This window comes from Panulirus ornatus, chromosome 14, assembly GCF_036320965.1.
Source record: "Panulirus ornatus isolate Po-2019 chromosome 14, ASM3632096v1, whole genome shotgun sequence".
Lineage (NCBI taxonomy): Eukaryota > Metazoa > Arthropoda > Malacostraca > Decapoda > Palinuridae > Panulirus > Panulirus ornatus.
In genome coordinates, this window is record NC_092237.1 from 15,750,912 (window position 1) to 15,770,977 (window position 20,066).

A 20,066-nucleotide genomic window follows, 5' to 3' on the forward strand; every position below is an offset into this window, starting at 1 on the left:
TTCTTACTCCAAAAATGTCTGCATTTCCCTGCTACAAGAAGTAGGGCAGTCTTGGGCCATAGGAGCCTTTAAAAAAGTCCTGGGTAGCAGCAGAATTCTTTCACAGAAATAGGTTTTGGGTTAATTATAAATAAATATCTAACTAATTTACATGAGTCACTTCCTATGTTCAAAGGCAAAAGCTGTATACAGGTAGAATATGTCACTGAGAGGATGATAATATCTCTACTTTTAAGAGGAACTGACAAACAAATGAATAGAAATTGTAAAATTTGAGCAACCATCTTTAATGTAAATAATCTTGAAGCTTAATTCTGCTGGTTAAAAAAGTTCCCAAATGCATCGCATGATAAAGTATAAGTGCTAGTAAACAAGATCTCAATGGGTCATTGTGCTGTATTCTAAGATAGAGCACACTTAAAATACAAAGGTGCATATTAAAATGCCACAAAGCACTGTACTATAACAAATCATATTTCACCTACATCTTCAAAACTTTCAAGATATTAAGATCCTGCAAGTCATCTGTGTAAGACAGGCTGGTGTTAAGAACGTGCAAGTCCACACTTATATGACACTAAGTACTATGTGTCAAAGTTTTGACAGCCTACTCCACATACTTAACACGATGCTATCTATTTATCTACATCTCTGATGCATGTTCCAACTAGAACTCCCTCAAGTGGGTGGCCATGGCAATAGAGTCTCCATAACTAGGGAACTCCAGTGACGCTTCTCAGCCTTTAGTGCTTCACCTTTAACGGGACACTGGCAGAGGGCAATCTAACACAAAGTTTGCAAGGCTTCTACCTAAAATTCCTATTGACTAATGCTCCAGACTAAATGTTCCTACCTACCACTTCTATCTACTGTTCCTAACATTTTGCCAGAAGGCAGGGCTAGCGCATAGTACTCACCACAGGAGAATCTAGTTATGAAGAATGAGCTGTGCAAGTTCAGTGATGTTGTTATGTATGACAAGAAGAGAATGTATATTTGTGGACAGAATGCTGGTAGATTACATACACAATATTACAATGATTATACATAAAGCACAAATTTTTTTTTTTTTTTTTTTTGCTTTGTCGCTGTCTCCTGCGTTTGCGAGGTAGCGCAAGGAAACAGACGAAAGAAATGGCCCAACCCACCCCCATACACATGTATATACATACGTCCACACACGCAAATATACATACCTACACAGCTTTCCATGGTTTACCCCAGACGCTTCACATGCCCTGATTCAACCCACTGACAGCACGTCGACCCCGGTATACCACATCGATCCAATTCACTCTATTCCTTGCCCTCCTTTCACCCTCCTGCATGTTCAGGCCCCGATCACACAAAATCTTTTTCACTCCATCTTTCCACCTCCAATTTGGTCTCCCACTTCTCCTCGTTCCCTCCAAATCCGACACATATATCCTCTTGGTCAATCTTTCCTCACTCATTCTCTCCATGTGCCCAAACCATTTCAAAACACCCTCTTCTGCTCTCTCAACCACGCTCTTTTTATTTCCACACATATCTCTTACCCTTACGTTACTTACTCGATCAAACCACCTCACACCACACATTGTCCTCAAACATCTCATTTCCAGCACATCCATCCTCCTGCGCACAACTCTATCCATAGCCCACACCTCGCAACCATACAACATTGTTGGAACCACTATTCCTTCAAACATACCCATTTTTGCTTTCTGAGATAATGTTCTCGACTTCCACACATTCTTCAAGGCTCCCTGAATTTTCGCCCCCTCCCCCACCCTATGATCCACTTCCGCTTCCATGGTTCCATCTGCTGCCAGATCCACTCCAAGATATCTAAAACACTTTACTTCCTCCAGTTTTTCTCCATTCAAACTTACCTCCCAATTGACTTGACCCTCAACCCTACTGTACCTAATAACCTTGCTCTTATTCACACTTACTCTTAACTTTCTTCTTTCACACACTTTATCAAACTCAGTCACCAGCTTCTGCAGTTTCTCACATGAATCAGCCACCAGCGCTGTATCATCAGCGAACAACAACTGACTCACTTCCCAAGCTCTCTCATCCCCAACAGACTTTATACTTGCCCCTCTTTCCAAAACTCTTGCATTCACCTCCCTAACAACCCCATCCATAAACAAATTATAAATAACATAATTCAAAGTGATTTTTGAAGTAAAATAAATTCTAAAGTTTCATCATATCTTATCAGATGCTAGGTAAACAATAGAATAATCCATGTGGGCCTGCTACTGTTCTTCAGAAAAAAGTTATAAATATGATACAATTTTATCTACAGAAGCTTTATCTTAGTATACATCTGAATTTCAAAGAAAAAGCACTGGCAAGATTCTCATAGGACCATGACTTGTAAAAGATGCTGTTTCAATCATTGAGTATGCAATTGCACATAGTGGGTATTTTGACTAAGATATCAGTAAATTTCTCCTTAGCGTATTCAAGAATTTGGACAAGATTGTACATAAGGCTACCATAAAAAATAAACACTCCTAAAGAAAGACAAAATCTCCTTCGTTTCTGTATGTGGGAGCAGCAGTTACAAAATGATGTGAAGAAAACAATTCAAGAGAAGCAAAACGCATACCAGAACCTAGAGTTACTACAGATTTCCATCCATCTTTAGAAAATATTTCACACCTACATGCCATCTGTTTTCTCATAACCCACTTGGCATGGATAAAAAAAAAAAAAAAAATAACCAATGCCATTTCATATGACAATAAAGATAAAGTAGGAGGATAGGGGAGAAAGAATACTTCCCATGTATTCCCTGCGTGTCGTAAAAGGCGACTAAAAGGGAAGGGAGCGGGGGGCTGGAAATCCTCCCCTCTCATTTTTGATTTTCCAAAGGAAGGAACAGAGATGGGGGCCAAGTGGGGATTTCCCTCAAAGGCTCAGTCCTCTGTTCCTAAAGCTACCTCGCTACCGCGGGAAATGGCGAATAGTATGAAAAAAAAAAAAAAAAAAGGAGGAAAAGAATGATAAGATGAACTACAGCTTCTTAGTTGTTTGTAATATGAATCTTTAAAGTTGAGGTTAAATAGGTATGACAAAAGAAGGAAAAGAATTCCACAGCTATGCTGTTTAAGGAAAGAAAGGAGTATTATAAAAGTCAATTCTCATTTAGCTTGTCTCATCACAGAACTAGGGGAAGCAGCAGCTAATCAAATGCCATGGCTTCAAGCCGTAGTGATTTTGACATCAGCAACATCACTGCTGACAGAGAAGGATGGCTGAAAAGAGGTAATAGCTTGAAAGTTAGTGACACAACTGCTTCTGATTCCACTCTGGCTAAGTTGAAAAAGTGCCATCCTAAAAATGCAAGCAGTAATCCATACTGAGGCAAATATGATTTGCAGCAGCTGCTTACAAGAAAAATAATTATAACACCTACACAATACTCCCAGCTTCTGAGAAGCAAATATGTTCATTATGAGGGTTTCTAGGCTAAAAAGAGGATATGGTAATGACCAAAATGTTTATCTTATTGTGAGGTTGAGCTGTTTTGTTCAGAATTTCAATGGTGGGAAATGAGAGACAATCAAAATTAGATAGCTAGTTCTTTAAAGCTGTTTTTACTTACATGCCTAGCATCAGGAATCCTCTAATATCAATGTGCCTTTGGTTCCACTACACTATTTCTATTTCATATCATTAATTTCTTTACTTTCAAACTTCCATTAACTGTGTTTTCTTGAATCAAAAACTAGCTGTATCCTAAAACAATGACTAAAGCACATATAGAGTAAAACAACCTCTAAATAAACTATATTCATTTGTCTATCCATAATACTTTGTTGCTGTCTCCCACATTAGCAAAGTAGCGCAAGGAAACAGACAAAAGAATGGCCCAACCCACCCACATACACATGTATATACATACATGACCACACGCACATATACATACCTAAACATCTCAACGTATACATACATATACACACACAGACATGTACGTATATACACATGTACATAAGTCACACTGTCTGCCCTTATTCATTTCTGTCGCCACCCCGCCACACATGAAATGACAATCCCCTCCCCTCACATGTGCGCGAGGTAGCACTAGGAAAAGACAACAAAGGCCACATTCGTTCACACTCAGTCTCTAGCTGTCATGTACAATGCACCAAAACCACAGCTTCCTTTCCACATCCAAGCTCCACAAAACTTTCCATGGTTTACCCCAGACGCTTCACATGCCCTGGTTCAATCCATTGACAGCACGTCGACCCCGGTATACCACATCATTCCAATTCACTCTATTCCTTGCACGCCTTTCACCCTCCTGCATGTTCAGGCCCCGATCACTCAAAATCATTTTCACTCCATCTTTCCACCTCCAATTTGGTCTCCCACTTCTCCTCGTTCCCTCCACCTCTGACACATATATCCTCTTTGTTAATCTTTCCTCACTCATTCTCTCCATGTCATCAAATCATTTCAAAAAACCCTTTTCTGCTCTCTCAACCACGCTCTTTTTATTACCACACATCTCTCTTACCCTTTCATTACTTACTCGATCAAACCAGCTCACACCACATATTGTCCTCAAACATCTCATTTCCAGCATATCCACCCTCCTCTGCACAACTCTATCTATAGCCCATGTCTCGCAATCATCTAAGATTGTTGGAACCAAGATAACATTCTCGACTTCCACACATTTTTCAATGCTCCCAGAACTTTTGCCCCCTCTCCCTTCCCATGATTCACTTCTGCTTCCATGGTTTCATCCGCTGCCAAATCCACTCCCAGATATCTAAAACACTTCACTTCCTCCAGTTTTTCTCCATTCAAACTTACCTCCCAATTAACTTGTCTCTCAACCCTACTGTACTTAATAGCCTTGCTCTTATTCACATTTAGTCTAAGATTTCTTCTTTCACACACTTTACCAAACTCAGTCACCAGCTTCTGCAATTTCTCACATGAATCAGCCACCAGCGCTGTATCATCAGCGAAAAACAACTGACTCACTTCCTAAGCTCTCCTATCCACAGTAGACAACATACTTGCCCCTCTTTCCAAAACTCTTGCATTCACCTCCCTAACAACCCCATCCATAAACAAATTAAACAACCATGGAGACATCACACACCCCTGCCGCAAACCAATATTCACTGAGAACCAATCACTTTCCTCTCTTCCTACTCGTACACATGCTTTACATCCCCGATAAAAACTTTTCACTGCTTCTAACAACTTGCCTCCCACACCATACAATCATAATACCTTCCAAAGAGCATCTCTATCAACTCTATCATATGCCTTCTCCAGATCCATAAATGCTACATACATATCCATTTGCTTTTCTTAGTATTTCTCACATAAATTCTTCAAAGCAAACACCTGATCCACACATCCTCAACCACTTCTGAAACCACACTGCTCTTCCCCAATCTGATGCTCTGTACATGCCTTTACCCTCTCAATCGATACCCTCCCATATAATTTTCCAGGAATACTCAACAAACCTACACCTCTGTAATTTGAGCACTCACTTTTATCCCCTTTGCCTTTGTACAATCCCACTATGCAAGCATTCCGCCAATCCTCAGGCACCTCACCATGAGTCATACATACATTAACCTTACCAATTAGTCAACAGTACAGTTACCCCCTTTTTTAATAAATTCCACGGCAATACCATCCAAACTTGCTGCCTTGCCAGCTTTCATCTTCCGCAAAGCTTTTACAACCTCTTCTCTGTTTACCAAATCATTCTCCCTAACCTTCTCATTTTGCAAACCACCTCGACCAAAACACCTTATATCTGCCACTCTATCATCAAACACATTCAACAAACCTTCAAAATACTCACTCCATCTCCTTCTCACATCACCACTACTTGTTATCACCTCCCCATTAGCCCCCTTCACTAATGTTCCTAATTGTTCCCTTGTCTTATGCACTTTATTACCTCCTTCCAAAACACCTTTTTATTCTCCCTAAAATTTAAACTAATACACAAATATATCCATAAAAGAGCGGATACTGATCAGTGGGATGGAAAAAAACAAACTGGTATCAGACTTCCTATTATTACACAATCCCAGAGAATTCTATGCTACTAGAGGCTGAAGATGAGTGGGTCACTAATGTCATCTCTGTGGTGGTCTCTTACTAGTTAAAGGTAGGAAGGCCTGCAATGAGTGAGCTGTCACTACTATGATTAAATGGTCAACAAAAGGTGGAAGGCCAATGCTTTCTCAGTGGAACCACTTTGAATCAGAAGGTCCAAATCCAAAATTTTCAAAGGATACACTCAAGAATCTATCAGGCTTATGAAACAGACCAATGAGGAGAGAAATATTTCAATGGTGGCAAACAACTGGGAAAAAGATAAATGAAGAGTCATTTGAAGTGTAAAAAAAAATCTATGACAGTAATGAGAAATCAGGCCTCATAAGTGCAATACTCCCTCTTAATGTCACAAAAAATACACTTAATGGTCCCAAAATTATAAGAACTGAGTTACAATGAGTGGGAAGAGGCCATACAATTGTCTACAATGGAAGTGAAAAGAGTAGTGGGTAGTGTGATCACAAATTCTAATTCCTTAAGCAGTTTCATGATACTACTTGTGAACATTCCTTTAAAGATTCAGAGACAGACCAACAAAGCAATAAAAAAGAGAAAGAAATTGATTAGAAAAGATGTACTTTTATCATATCAGAGTAATGGATGAATGCTATAAGCTAAGTGACAAAAACATATAAGCTAACATAAGTTAAGAGATAACACAGAAAATCCAAGAGAAGGGGCCCCATGAATGTAGAAATGCCTCACCATGATTCAGGAATATATACAGTTATCATACAAGGTGATCACCATGGTACACATACAAATGCAATACATTCTGCCTTCCCTATCTCTGGGTTGGAAAAATAAACAGCAATAAAAATGGAACAGGTATTAAATTTTCAGGAAGCCTTAAATACTTTGCATACTATGATAAAAAATAAATTAGATAACTTTTCCTTTCAGTATCCTTATTCCATTTCAATACAGAGAATACATTCTCACAATTACCTGGCAAAGCCTTGAGCTACATGGTCATGAATTCCTCCTTGGTCCATTTTTGTCAGTGTATGAAGTGCCATATCTAAACCACGCTGAAAAAAGACAATAGTTGTCATGTTGGTTGTTATCTTCTAGGTAGCATACTCAACATTCTTCCTTATCATAACATCCTTTGGCATCAAGGTTCCAACAGCAGTGCTTGCATACATATTTTGGGGTGATTATACCCACATTCATCTATGTGTATTTCCCTGCCTCTCAAGTACTATCTGCACGTATTACTGATTTTCATCATACTTGATGGTATTTTTTCTTTAGGAACAGATGGTTCCTGGCCTCAATTAAGGACACTAATGTTGGAAGAACATGTGACAGCCATTTGTGCATCATGTCAGTGCACTTTTTCATCATTTCATGTGCTTACAATATTCTCTCTATGCACATACACACAGTTCTACACTGATTTACAATAGTTTAATGGTTTACTATGGTTTTTGTACCTTCATACCTACAAAGATGACTTAAGTAGAAATTTCAAGATGAAACAAGACCTAGTTTGGTCTGAGATCAGCATGTGCTTGGTCAACACATAAAAAAACTCCTTCTGTGTTCTCATGCAACTGCAGTGTATTTTGTTGTACAATGGCTTGTCTTTTTAAATCAAATCATGGCAGATAAGAGTGCTATCAGTAAGGAAACACTTTAGCATTATTGAAAAGCTGAAAATTATTGAGCATCAAGAGTGTGGGAACAGTAACCTGAGCCTCATGCATGCCCCATTTCTGACAATGAAGTGATTTAGGTGACTCCAAGAGACCCTGGAGCTGTTTCCCTTCTGGTTCAGAGTAGTCTTTACATCTCCCTGAACACCTCCGGCCATGAGAGGATGATCTACAACAACAATCATCATCAGAGGAATGAGATAAGTTTCTATTACACTTGTTAATATTTCATTTATCAATGTTTCACAAGAAAATTCAAGACATGTAAGAATTTGGATTCAAAAGTACCACCCTTTTCCCATATTAGTTCATCAGAGTAGGTGGATACAAGCAAATGAGGCCACTGTTCATCTGTTCCTAACACTACCTCACTAAGTCTGGGAAAGCAGTAGCGTTAAAAAAATCTTTTAGCGTATTTCATTATTAACTTACTGTCAACAATAATATCATACTTAACCTCTTTCACTATCTTCCTTTTCATAAAAATACTTTTAAATTAGAAAGTAACATACAGACCAAACATATTCAAAGATGTATATACATACCCTTGAATCATCCAAGTCTGGACACAGAGCATAGTAGGTAAACAGGAAGTTGAAGTTAGAAGGCTGAGGGAACTTTGGAGATTCACTAAAACCACCATACTCTGGTTCATATGAACTGGAGAGCTGAGCAAAGCACCTATGGAAAAATCAAAGACGAATTAAACAAGAGGCTGCAAATTTATGGACACAAAGAGTAACTAAGATGACTTTCCAAATATATATGGGATGCTTTCAGACACTTACTGAACTATCAAAATTGCGAAGACACTAAACATATCTAAGTGTTCTACACAGGTTAATCATATAACAAAGAAAGTGGTGAATGATGCTATGCATACAAATGGAAAGAGTTGTATACTATGTAATCTCTCCCAAGCATTTTCACCATTATTTTTCGGATAATATGAATTATTATTAGTCCATGAGTTAAATAAGAATCTACTGAGAAGAGTTGTGTTGAGAAATAAATATACAAATTGAAAGTAAATCACATCATTTACAGAGTGTAATTTGAGTTTTCCCAGAGGCACTAGCTTCTCTGTCTCACTTGCTTACCCATCTCATTAGCTCTTTCATCTACTGTACTATTCCACCCATTTTTGCCACTGTTTCTATGAATTAATAATTTTCAATTTATGCATTAGGTAAGAATTTATGAACGAAAAAATATGCAAAAAAATCTATATAAAAAAAATCATATTCACGGCAGAAGAATGTTTTCAACTAAATGCAGCCCACATCAACAGATGTGCTCTAAAGAAACAGCATTCCACATCAAATTGATGTCCAAGTTTTCCTGCCTCTGTTTCTCTGTTTAAATAACCAGCTGATTAATATATCATTCCATTTGTAGCCTATACAGGTCTCTTGTATTGCCAAGAGGGTGCAGAGAAAATCTCTGCTCTCCTCAGTGCCCCTGCAACTACCAACATGAGTGTATGGAAAAGACCCATTAGGTTATGATTACATGATGACCTCTCAGTAAGTACAAAGACTGTTGGATAGCCTAAGTGATGAGGAAGATCACTTGCCATATGTATCAGGTGGTGAGGAAGGTGAAGAAAAATAACATAAGAAATGTGAAAAAAATAAGTGTTATCTGTAGAGTGACTTTAGCAGGATTATGTAAGAATGAGAAGGACAGTGACAGAAAATTCCCTACTAAACTCACTTCCTGAAGAAACTATGTAAAAAATGTACCTACTTTTCTCCTTTCATAATCTTGAGGTGATGTAACATTTTGGTGTCAGGTGATCAATGAAAAGCAGGAATATTTCAAAAGAAAATAACACTTCTACAGAATATCTACCCTGCATGTGCTTGCAACTTGAAATATTCACATTTATTTTCAACATAAACCATGTAATCTTACTTATTATCCTCATGTTATTCAACACCACTATTGTGCCTGAGTACAAAATAATAGAGGAATGTGAAACTAAGTTCAGAATAAAGGAAAAAATCTTTCAACATCCTCCCTGCATGTGCCAGCAAGTATACTGCCTTGTGCTGATTTTTAGAGTGAGAAGTATAATATTTCTAAATACAATCATGTTATGCATCATGAATGCTGAGCTTGTGAATTAAAAAGTAAAGCATTAAAAAGTTCAAGAGAAAAACATCACCTTCCCATCCTCATTTCTTATCAGAAGCTATCCGACACATCATCCAAACCCACCTCCATCGCTCACTCAGCAGTAAACCAAGCCAACAAAGTGGTTCTATATAAATTCTAGTTGTATTCTCTCTTGATTCTAAAGGCTAATATAATTTTTCACACATGCTGTGATGGACTTTCCAGGTCATACCCACCATTTAAGGCATTACTTGCCATCCTTTCTTCTATTCAGTGAATGAATCACATTGCTTCATTAGAAAACTATATGACAGAAGACAGGTTGGCTCAAAAATATCTCTCCCTTACTCATGTTGGTTTGCGGCAGCGGTGCGTGATGTCTCCATGGCTGTTCAATTTGTTTATGGATGGGGTTGTTAGGGAGGTGAGTGCAAAAGTTTTAGAAAGAGGGGCAAGTATGCAGTCTGTTGGGGATGAGAGAGCTTGGGAAGTGAGTCAGTTGTTATTCGCTGATGATACAGCGCTGGGGGCTGATTCGGGTGAGCAACTGCAGAAGCTGGTAACTGAGTTTGGTAAAGTGTGTGAAAGAAGAAAGCTGAGAGTAAACGTGAATAAGAGCAAGGTTGTTAGGTACAGTAGGGTTGAGGGACAAGTCAATTGGGAGGTAAGTTTGAATGGAGAAAAACTGGAGGAAGTGAAGTGTTTTCGATATCTGGGAGTGGATTTGACAGTGGATGGAACCATGGAAGTGGAAGTGAATCATAGGGTGGGGGAGGGGGCAAAAGTTCTGGGAGCGTTGAAGAATATGTGGAAGTCGAGAACGTTATCCTGGAAAGCAAAAATGGGTATGTTTGAAGGAATAGTGGTTCCAAAAATGTTATATGGTTGCAAGGCATGGGCTATAGATAGAGTTGTGCAGAGGAGGGTGGATGTGCTGGAAATGAGATGTTTGAGGACAATATGTGGTGTGAGGTGGTTTGATCGAGTAAGTAATGAAAGGGTAAGAGGATGCATGGTAATAAAAAGAGTGTGGTTGAGAGAGCAGAAGAGGGTGTTTTGAAATGGTTTGTTCACATGGGGAGAACGAGTGAGGAGAGATTGACCAAGAGGATATATGTGTCAGAGGTGGAGGGAACGAGGAGAAGTGGGAGACCAAATTGGAGGTGGAAAGATGGAGTGAAAAAGATTTTGAGTGATCATGGCCTGAACATGCAGGAGGGTGAAAGGCGTGCAAGGAATAGAGTGAATTGGAACGATGTGGTATACCGGGGTTGACGTGCTGTCAATGGATTGAACCAGGGCATGTGAAGCGTCTAGGGTAAACCATGGAAAGTTCTGTGGGGCGTGGATGTGGAAAGGGAGCTGTGGTTTCGGTGCATTATACACGACAGCTAGAGACTGAGTGTAAACGAATGTGGCCTTTGTTGTCTTTTCCTAGTGCTACCTCGCGAACATGTGGGGTTAGGGGGTTGTTATATCATGTGTGGCGGGGTGGCAACGGGAATGAATAAGGGCAGACAGTATGAATTACGTACATGTGTATATATGTATGTGTCTGTGTGTATATATATGTATACGTTGAGATGTATAGGTATGTTTATGTGCGTGTGTGGATGTGTATGTATATGCATGTGTATGTGGGTGGGTTGGGCCATTCTTTCGTCTGTTTCCTTGCGCTACCTCGCTAACACGGGAGACAGCGACAAAGCATAACAAATAAATAAATAAATATGGAGATTCAGTGATGTGGAAAAATTAATAAGTCTAAGATTAGGAGCAAAATTAAAATGTGTTTCAGTACAAATACTTTATGGCAAAAGGAAAGATTCCTTTACCCTAAACAGCACTTTAATGAAAAATGTTGGCCAAGAATTTACACTACAAAACACAGTGAAAGCTTCCTTCTATCCCTATAAAGCTAAAATCCATGTTTACTAAACAAAAAAGTTTTTTACTTTGCAATGGCCTCTTCTCCAGGCAAGCTGGAAGCTCCAGGAGCTGGTAATCGTGAAGTTCTATTGAGCACTTCCATAATCTGCATTCCTGACGTCTTAAACTTTTCCTCATTCTCTTGCCACTGTGGAAAAAGAACAATATTAAAAAAACCTTCTCAGTAACAATTACAGCAACCATTTTTCCCCTTCAATGTCCACAGCCTCAATGAAACAAACTGATCTTTGCATACTTCCACTCATGTGAACTATACTCACCAATTATGTTCTTTATATTTCTTTCTGAACACAATCATCAATGCTTACCTCTCCTTCAATCTTAGTTCTTGTTTCAGATATTCTCTTCACATATCTATACCAATCCCTGGGTCAAAAGAGGAGAGTCAGGAGGAGTAATCACAGGGTGCATATGAACCATGATGGATCAAAATTAAAACTATCAAAGTTACTGCCATATGCATGACAGTATTTTGTTAGATGAGAGTGGGATTGGTAGAATAGCCAGAATAGTTAAATGCTTTGATGTATGGTTGAAGAAAATACTTTAAGCAAAGTTTGGTGAGAGCCAACTTCCTGTTTTAGTAGGAGACAGGGATTTCTAGAATATCCCAGCATACATGGAGAAGTATTTTTCAATGAGTTGATGCACAAGGACACAAGAAGCTGGCTTTCAAGAGAGTCAGACCAGTGCTCAGTGCAACTGTCTTTCTGAAGACTTTCACCAAGTTTTGGGTGAAATACACCACATTCTCCTTACACATATCTGTTTCAAGACCTACAAAATTTGGAAATGCATGATACCGACTCTGAACAAGATGAGAAAGTTAAAATAGGATGTGGAAATCAAGTTGACTTTGAACTTCCTACTGGAACTAAAGACAGTGGCTCTGTGCAATTCTCCATCTCAAGCAACAATTCCAACAATGACAACATTGTGGATGGTGTTATGTGTAAAGATTTCAAAGGAAATAAATGAACATAGAGGGAAATTTTTGTAAAAAACAACAATAATAAAGATGATTGCACCATTAGTAATCCTCATCATAATGGAGCATAGTTATGACCACAGACAATGATGCTGAAGAATTTGTAGCAAATAGCAATGTTATACATCTCATAAGTTATATACTTATTTATTTTGCTTTGTCGCTGTCTCACACGTTTGCGAGGTAGCGCAAGGAAAAGAAATGGCCCAACCCACCCCCATACACATGTATATACATACACGTCCACACACGCAAATTTTTTTTTTTTTTTATTATACTTTGTCGATGTCTCCCGCGTTTGCGAGGTAGCGCAAGGAAACAGACGAAAGAAATGGCCCAACCCCCCCCATACACATGTATATACATACGTCCACACACGCAAATATACATACCTACACAGCTTTCCATGGTTTACCCCAGACGCTTCACATGCCTTGATTCAATCCACTGACAGCACGTCAAACCCGGTATACCACATCGCTCCAATTCACTCTATTCCTTGCCCTCCTTTCACCCTCCTGCATGTTCAGGCCCCGATCACACAAAATCTTTTTCACTCCATCTTTCCACCTCCAATTTGGTCTCCCTCTTCTCCTCGTTCCCTCCACCTCCGACACATATATCCTCTTGGTCAATCTTTCCTCACTCATTCTCTCCATGTGCCCAAACCATTTCAAAACACCCTCTTCTGCTCTCTCAACCACGCTCTTTTTATTTCCACACATCTCTCTCACCCTTACGTTACTTACTCGATCAAACCACCTCACACCACACATTGTCCTCAGACATCTCATTTCCAGCACATCCATCCTCCTGCGCACAACTCTATCCATAGCCCACGCCTCGCAACCATACAACATTGTTGGAACCACTATTCCTTCAAACATACCCATTTTTGCTTTCCGAGATAATGTTCTCGACTTCCACACATTCTTCAAGGCTCCCAGAATTTTCGCCCCCTCCCCCACCCTATGGTCCACTTCTGCTTCCATGGATCCATCCGCTGCCAGATCCACTCCCAGATATCTAAAACACTTCACTTCCTCCAGTTTTTCTCCATTCAAACTCACCTCCCAATTTACTTGACCCTCAACCCTACTGTACCTAATAACCTTGCTCTTATTCACATTTACTCTTAACTTTCTTCTTCCACACACTTTACCAAACTCAGTCACCAGCTTCTGCAGTTTCTCACATGAATCAGCCACCAGCGCTGTATCATCAGCGAACAACAACTGACTCACTTCCCAAGCTCTCTCATCCCCAACAGACTTCATACTTGCCCCTCTTTCCAAAACTCTTGCATTTACCTCCCTAACAACCCCATCCATAAACAAATTAAACAACCATGGAGACATCACACACCCCTGCCGCAAACCTACATTCACTGAGAACCAATCACTTTCCTCTCTTCCGACACGTACACATGCCTTACATCCTCGATAAAAACTTTTCACTGCTTCTAACAACTTGCCTCCCACACCATATATTCTTAATACCTTCCACAGAGCATCTCTATCAACTCTATCATATGCCTTCTCCAGATCCATAAATGCTACATACAAATCCATTTGCTTTTCTAAGTATTTCTCACATACATTCTTCAAAGCAAACACCTGATCCACACATCCTCTACCACTTCTGAAACCACACTGCTCTTCCCCAATCTGATGCTCTGTACATGCCTTCACCCTCTCAATCAATACCCTCCCATATAATTTTCAGGAATACTCAACAAACTTATACCTCTGTAATTTGAGCACTCACTCTTATCCCCTTTGCCTTTGTACAATGGCACTATGCATGCATTCCGCCAATCCTCAGGCACCTCACCATGAGTCATACATACATTAAATAACCTTACCAACCAGTCAACAATACAGTCACCCCCTTTTTTAATAAATTCCACTGCAATACCATCCAAACCTGCTGCCTTGCCGGCTTTCATCTTCCGCAAAGCTTTTACTACCTCTTCTCTGTTTACCAAATCATTTTCCCTAACCCTCTCACTTTGCACACCACCTCGACCAAAACACCCTATATCTGCCACTCTATCATCAAACACATTCAACAAACCTTCAAAATACTCACTCCATCTCCTTCTCATATCATCACTACTTGTTATCACCTCCCCATTTGCGCCCTTCACTGAAGTTCCCATTTGCTCCCTTGTCTTACGCACTTTATTTACCTCCTTCCAGAACATCTTTTTATTCTCCCTAAAATCTAATGATACTCTCTCACCCCAACTCTCATTTGTCCTCTTTTTCACCTCTTGCACCTTTCTCTTGACCTCCTGTCTCTTTCTTTTATACATCTCCCACTCAATTGCATTTTTTCCCTGCAAAAATCGTCCAAATGCCTCTCTCTTCTCTTTCACTAATACTCTTACTTCTTCATCCCACCACTCACTACCCTTTCTAATCAACCCACCTCCCACTCTTCTCATGCCACAAGCATCTTTTGCGCAATCCATCACTGCTTCCCTAAATACATCCCATTCCTCCCCCACTCCCCTTACTTCCATTGTTCTCACCTTTTTCCATTCTGTACTCATTCTCTCCTGGTACTTCCTCACACAAGTCTCCTTCCCAAGCTCACTTACTCTCACCACCCTCTTCACCCCAACATTCACTCTTCTTTTCTGAAAACCCATACAAATCTTCACCTTAGCCTCCATAAGATAATGATCAGACATCCCTCCAGTTGCACCTCTCAGCACATTAACATCCAAAAGTCTCTCTTTCGCTCGCCTGTCAATTAACACGTAATCCAATAATGCTCTCTGGCCATCTCTCCTACTTACATAAGTATACTTATGTATATCTCGCTTTTTAAACCAGGAATTCCCAATCATCAGTCTTTTTTCAGCAAATAAATCTACAAGCTCTTCACCATTTCCATTTACAACACTGAACACCCCATGTATACCAATTATTCCCTCAACTGCCACATTACTCACCTTTGCATTCAAATCACCCGTCACTATAACCCGGTCTCGTGCATCAAAACCACTAACACACTCATTCAGCTGCTCTCAAAACACTTGCCTCTCATGATCTTTCTTCTCATGCCCAGGTGCATATGCACCAATAATCACCCATCTCTCTCCATCAACTTTCAGTTTTACCCATATTAATCGAGAATTTACTTTCTTACATTCTATCACATACTCCAACAACTCCTGTTTCAGGAGTACTGCTACTCCTTCCCTTGCTCTTGTCCTCTCACTAACCCTTGACTTTACTCCCAAGACATTCCCAAACCACTCTTCCCCTTTACCCTTGAGCTTCGTTTCACTCAGAGCCAAAACATCCAGGTTCCTTTCCTCTAACATACTACCTATCTCTCCTTTTTTCACATCTTGGTTACATCCACACACATTTAGGCACCCCAATCTGAGCCTTCGAGGAGGATGAGCACTCCCCGCGTGACTCCTTCTTCTGTTTCCCATTTTAGAAAGTTAAAAAAAAATAAAAGGAGGGGAGGATTTCTGGCCCCCGCTCCCGTCCCCTCTAGTCGCCTTCTACGACACGCGAGGAATGCGTGGGAAGTATTCTTTCACCCCTATCCCCAGGGATAATATATATATATATATATATATATACACATACACACACATACACATACATACGCACATATACACACACACACACACACACATATATATATATATATATATATATATATATATATATATATATATATATATATATATATATATATATATATATATGGGCTGATGATACAGCGCTGGTGGCTGATTCATGTGAGAAACTGCAGAAGCTGGTGACTGAGTTTGGTAAAGTGTGTGAAAGAAGAAAGTTAAGAGTAAATGTGAATAAGAGCAAGGTTATTAGGTACAGTAGGGTTGAGGGTCAAGTCAATTGGGAGGTGAGTTTGAATGGAGAAAAACTGGAGGAAGTGAAGTGTTTTAGATATCTGGGAGTGGATCTGGCAGCGGATGGAACCATGGAAGCGGAAGTGGATCATAGGGTGGGGGAGGGGGCGAAAATTCTGGGAGCCTTGAAGAATGTGTGGAAGTCGAGAACATTATCTCGGAAAGCAAAAATGGGTATGTTTGAAGGAATAGTGGTTCCAACAATGTTGTATGGTTGCGAGGCGTGGGCTATGGATAGAGTGGTGCGCAGGAGGATGGATGTGCTGGAAATGAGATGTTTGAGGACAATGTGTGGTGTGAGGTGGTTTGATCGAGTAAGTAACGTAAGGGTAAGAGAGATGTGTGGAAATAAAAAGAGCGTGGTTGAGAGAGCAGAAGAGGGTATTTTGAAATGGTTTGGGCACATGGAGAGAATGAGTGAGGAAAGATTGACCAAGAGGATATATGTGTCGGAGGTGGAGGGAACGAGGAGAAGAGGGAGACCAAATTGGAGGTGGAAAGATGGAGTGAAAAAGATTTTGTGTGATCAGGGCCTGAACATGCAGGAGGGTGAAAGGAAGGCAAGGAATAGAGTGAATTGGAGCGATGTGGTATACCGGGGTTGACGTGCTGTCAGTGGATTGAATCAAGGCATGTGAAGCGTCTGGGGTAAACCATGGAAAGCTGTGTAGGTATGTATATTTGCGTGTGTGGACGTATGTATATACATGTGTATGGGGGTGGGTTGGGCCATTTCTTTCGTCTGTTTCCTTGCGCTACCTCGCAATATGCGGGAGACAGTGACAAAGCACAAAAAAAGAAAAAAAATATATGGGCATGAGATGAAAGATCATGAGGCAAGTGTTTTGGGAGCAGCTGAATGAGTGTGTTAGTGGTTTTGATGCACGTGACCAGGTTATAGTGATGGGTGATTTGAATGCAAAGGTGAGTAATGTGGCAGTTGAGGGAATAATTGGTATACATGGGGTGTTCAGTGTTGTAAATGGAAATGGTGAAGAGCTTGTAGATTTATGTGCTGAAAAAGGACTGGTGATTGGGAATACCTGGTTTAAAAAGCGAGATATACATAAGTATACGTATGTAAGTAGGAGAGATGGCCAGAGAGCGTTATTGGATTACGTGTTAATTGACAGGCGCGCGAAAGAGAGACTTTTGGATGTTAATGTGCTGAGAGGTGCAACTGGAGGGCTGTCTGATCATTATCTTGTGGAGGCTAAGGTGAAGATTTGTATGGGTTTTCAGAAAAGAAGAGTGAATGTTGGGGTGAAGAGGGTGGTGAGAGTAAGTGAGCTTGGGAAGGAGACTTGTGTGAGGAAGTACCAGGAGAGACTGAGTACAGAATGGAAAAAGGTGAGAACAATGGAAGTAAGGGGAGTGGGGGAGGAATGGGATGTATTTAGGGAAGCAGTGATGGATTGCACAAAAGATGCTTGTGGCATGAGAAGAGTGGGAGGTGGGTTGATTAGAAAGGGTAGTGAGTGGTGGGATGAAGAAGTAAGATTATTAGTGAAAGAGAAGAGAGAGGCATTTGGACGATTTTTGCAGGGAAAAAATGCAATTGAGTGGGAGATGTATAAAAGAAAGAGACAGGAGGTCAAGAGAAAGGTGCAAGAGGTGAAAAAGAGGGCAAATGAGAGTTGGGGTGAGAGAGTATCATTAAATTTTAGGGAGAATAAAAAGATGTTCTGGAAGGAGGTAAATAAAGTGCGTAAGACAAGGGAGCAAATGGGAACTTCAGTGAAGGGTGCAAATGGGGAGGTGATAACAAGTAGTGGTGATGTGAGAAGGAGATGGAGTGAGTATTTTGAAGGTTTGTTGAATGTGTTTGATGATAGAGTGGCAGATATAGGGTGTTTTGGTCGAGGTGGTGTGCAAAGTGAGAGGGTTAGGGAAAATGATTTGGTAAACAGAGAAGAGGTAGTAAAAGCTTTGCAGAAGATGAAAGCCGGCAAGGCAGCAGATTTGGATGGTATTGCACTGGAATTTATTAAAAAAGGGGGTGACTGTATTATTGACTGGTTGGTAAGGTTATTTAATGTATGTATGACTCATGGTGAGGCGCCTGAGGATTGGCGGAATGCGTGCATAGTGCCATTGTATAAAGGCAAAGGGGATAAGAGGGAGTGCTCAAATTACAGAGGTATAAGTTTGTTGAGTATTCCTGGTGAATTATATGGGAGGGTATTGGTTGAGAGGGTGAAGGCATGTACAGAGCAGTGTGGTTTCAGAAGTGGTAGAGGATGTGTGGATCAGGTGTTTGTTTTGAAGAATGTATGTGAGAAATACTTAGAAAAGCAAATGGATTTGTATGTAGCATTTATGGATCTGGAGAATGCATATGATAGAGTTGATAGAGATACTCTGTGGAAGGTATCAAGAATATATGGTGTGGGAGGCAAGTTGTTAGAAGCAGTGAAAAGTTTTTATCGAGGATGTAAGGCATGTGTACGTGTAGGAAGAGAGGAAAGTGATTGGTTCTCAGTGAATGTAGGTTTGCGGCAGGGGTGCGTGATGTCTCCATGGGTGTTTAATTTGTTTATGGATGGGGTTGTTAGGGAGGTGAATGCAAGAGTTTTGGAAAGAGGGGCAAGTATGAAGTCTGTTGGGGATGAAAGAGCTTGGGAAGTGAGTCAGTTGTTGTTCGCAGATGATACAGCGCTGGTGGCTGATTCATGTGAGAAACTGCAGAAGCTGGTGACTGAGTTTGGTAAAGTGTGTGAAAGATGAAAGTTAAGAGTACATGTGAATAAGAGCAAGGTTATTAGGTACAGTAGGGTAGAGGGTCAAGTCAATTGGGAGGTAAGTTTGAATGGAGAAAAACTGGAGGAAGTAAAGTGTTTTAGATATCTGGGAGTGGATCTGGCAGTAGATGGAACCATGGAAGCGGAAGTGGATCATAGGGTGGGTGAGGGGGCGAAAATTCTGGGAGCCTTGAAGAATGTGTGGAAGTCGAGAACATTATCTCGGAAAGCAAAAATGGGTATGTTTGAAGGAATAGTGGTTCCAACAATGTTGTATGGTTGCGAGGCGTGGGCTATGGATAAAGTTGTGCGCAGGAGGATGAATGTGCTGGAAATGAGATGTTTGAGGACAATGTGTGGTGTGAGGTGGTTTGATCGAATAAGTAACGTAAGGGTAAGAGAGATGTGTGGAAATAAAAAGAGCGTGGTTGAGAGAGCAGAAGAGGGTGTTTTGAAATGGTTTGGGCACATGGAGAGAATGAGTGAGGAAAGATTGACCAAGAGGATATATGTGTCGGAGGTGGAGGGAACGAGGAGAAGTGGGATACCAAATTGGAGGTGGAAAGATGGAGTGAAAAAGATTTTGTGTGATCAGGGTC

At 40.3% G+C, this 20,066-nt stretch overlaps 1 protein-coding gene across 5 annotated transcripts in view; it reads right to left on the reverse strand.

Annotated features, from left to right (window-relative positions):
* The window catches only part of LOC139753330 (spermatogenesis-associated protein 20), a 119,876-nt gene that overhangs the window by 72,442 nt on the left and 27,368 nt on the right, over positions 1-20,066 (reverse strand). For all 5 annotated transcript variants that reach the window (XM_071669669.1, XM_071669668.1, XM_071669671.1 and 2 more), the window contains 3 exons: positions 11,843-11,964; positions 8,312-8,447; positions 7,054-7,136 (listed from right to left, as the gene is read on the reverse strand). In XM_071669669.1, the coding sequence (XP_071525770.1) occupies positions 7,054-7,136; positions 8,312-8,447; positions 11,843-11,964 (341 nt within the window). The remainder of the gene's footprint in view (positions 1-7,053; positions 7,137-8,311; positions 8,448-11,842; positions 11,965-20,066) is intronic.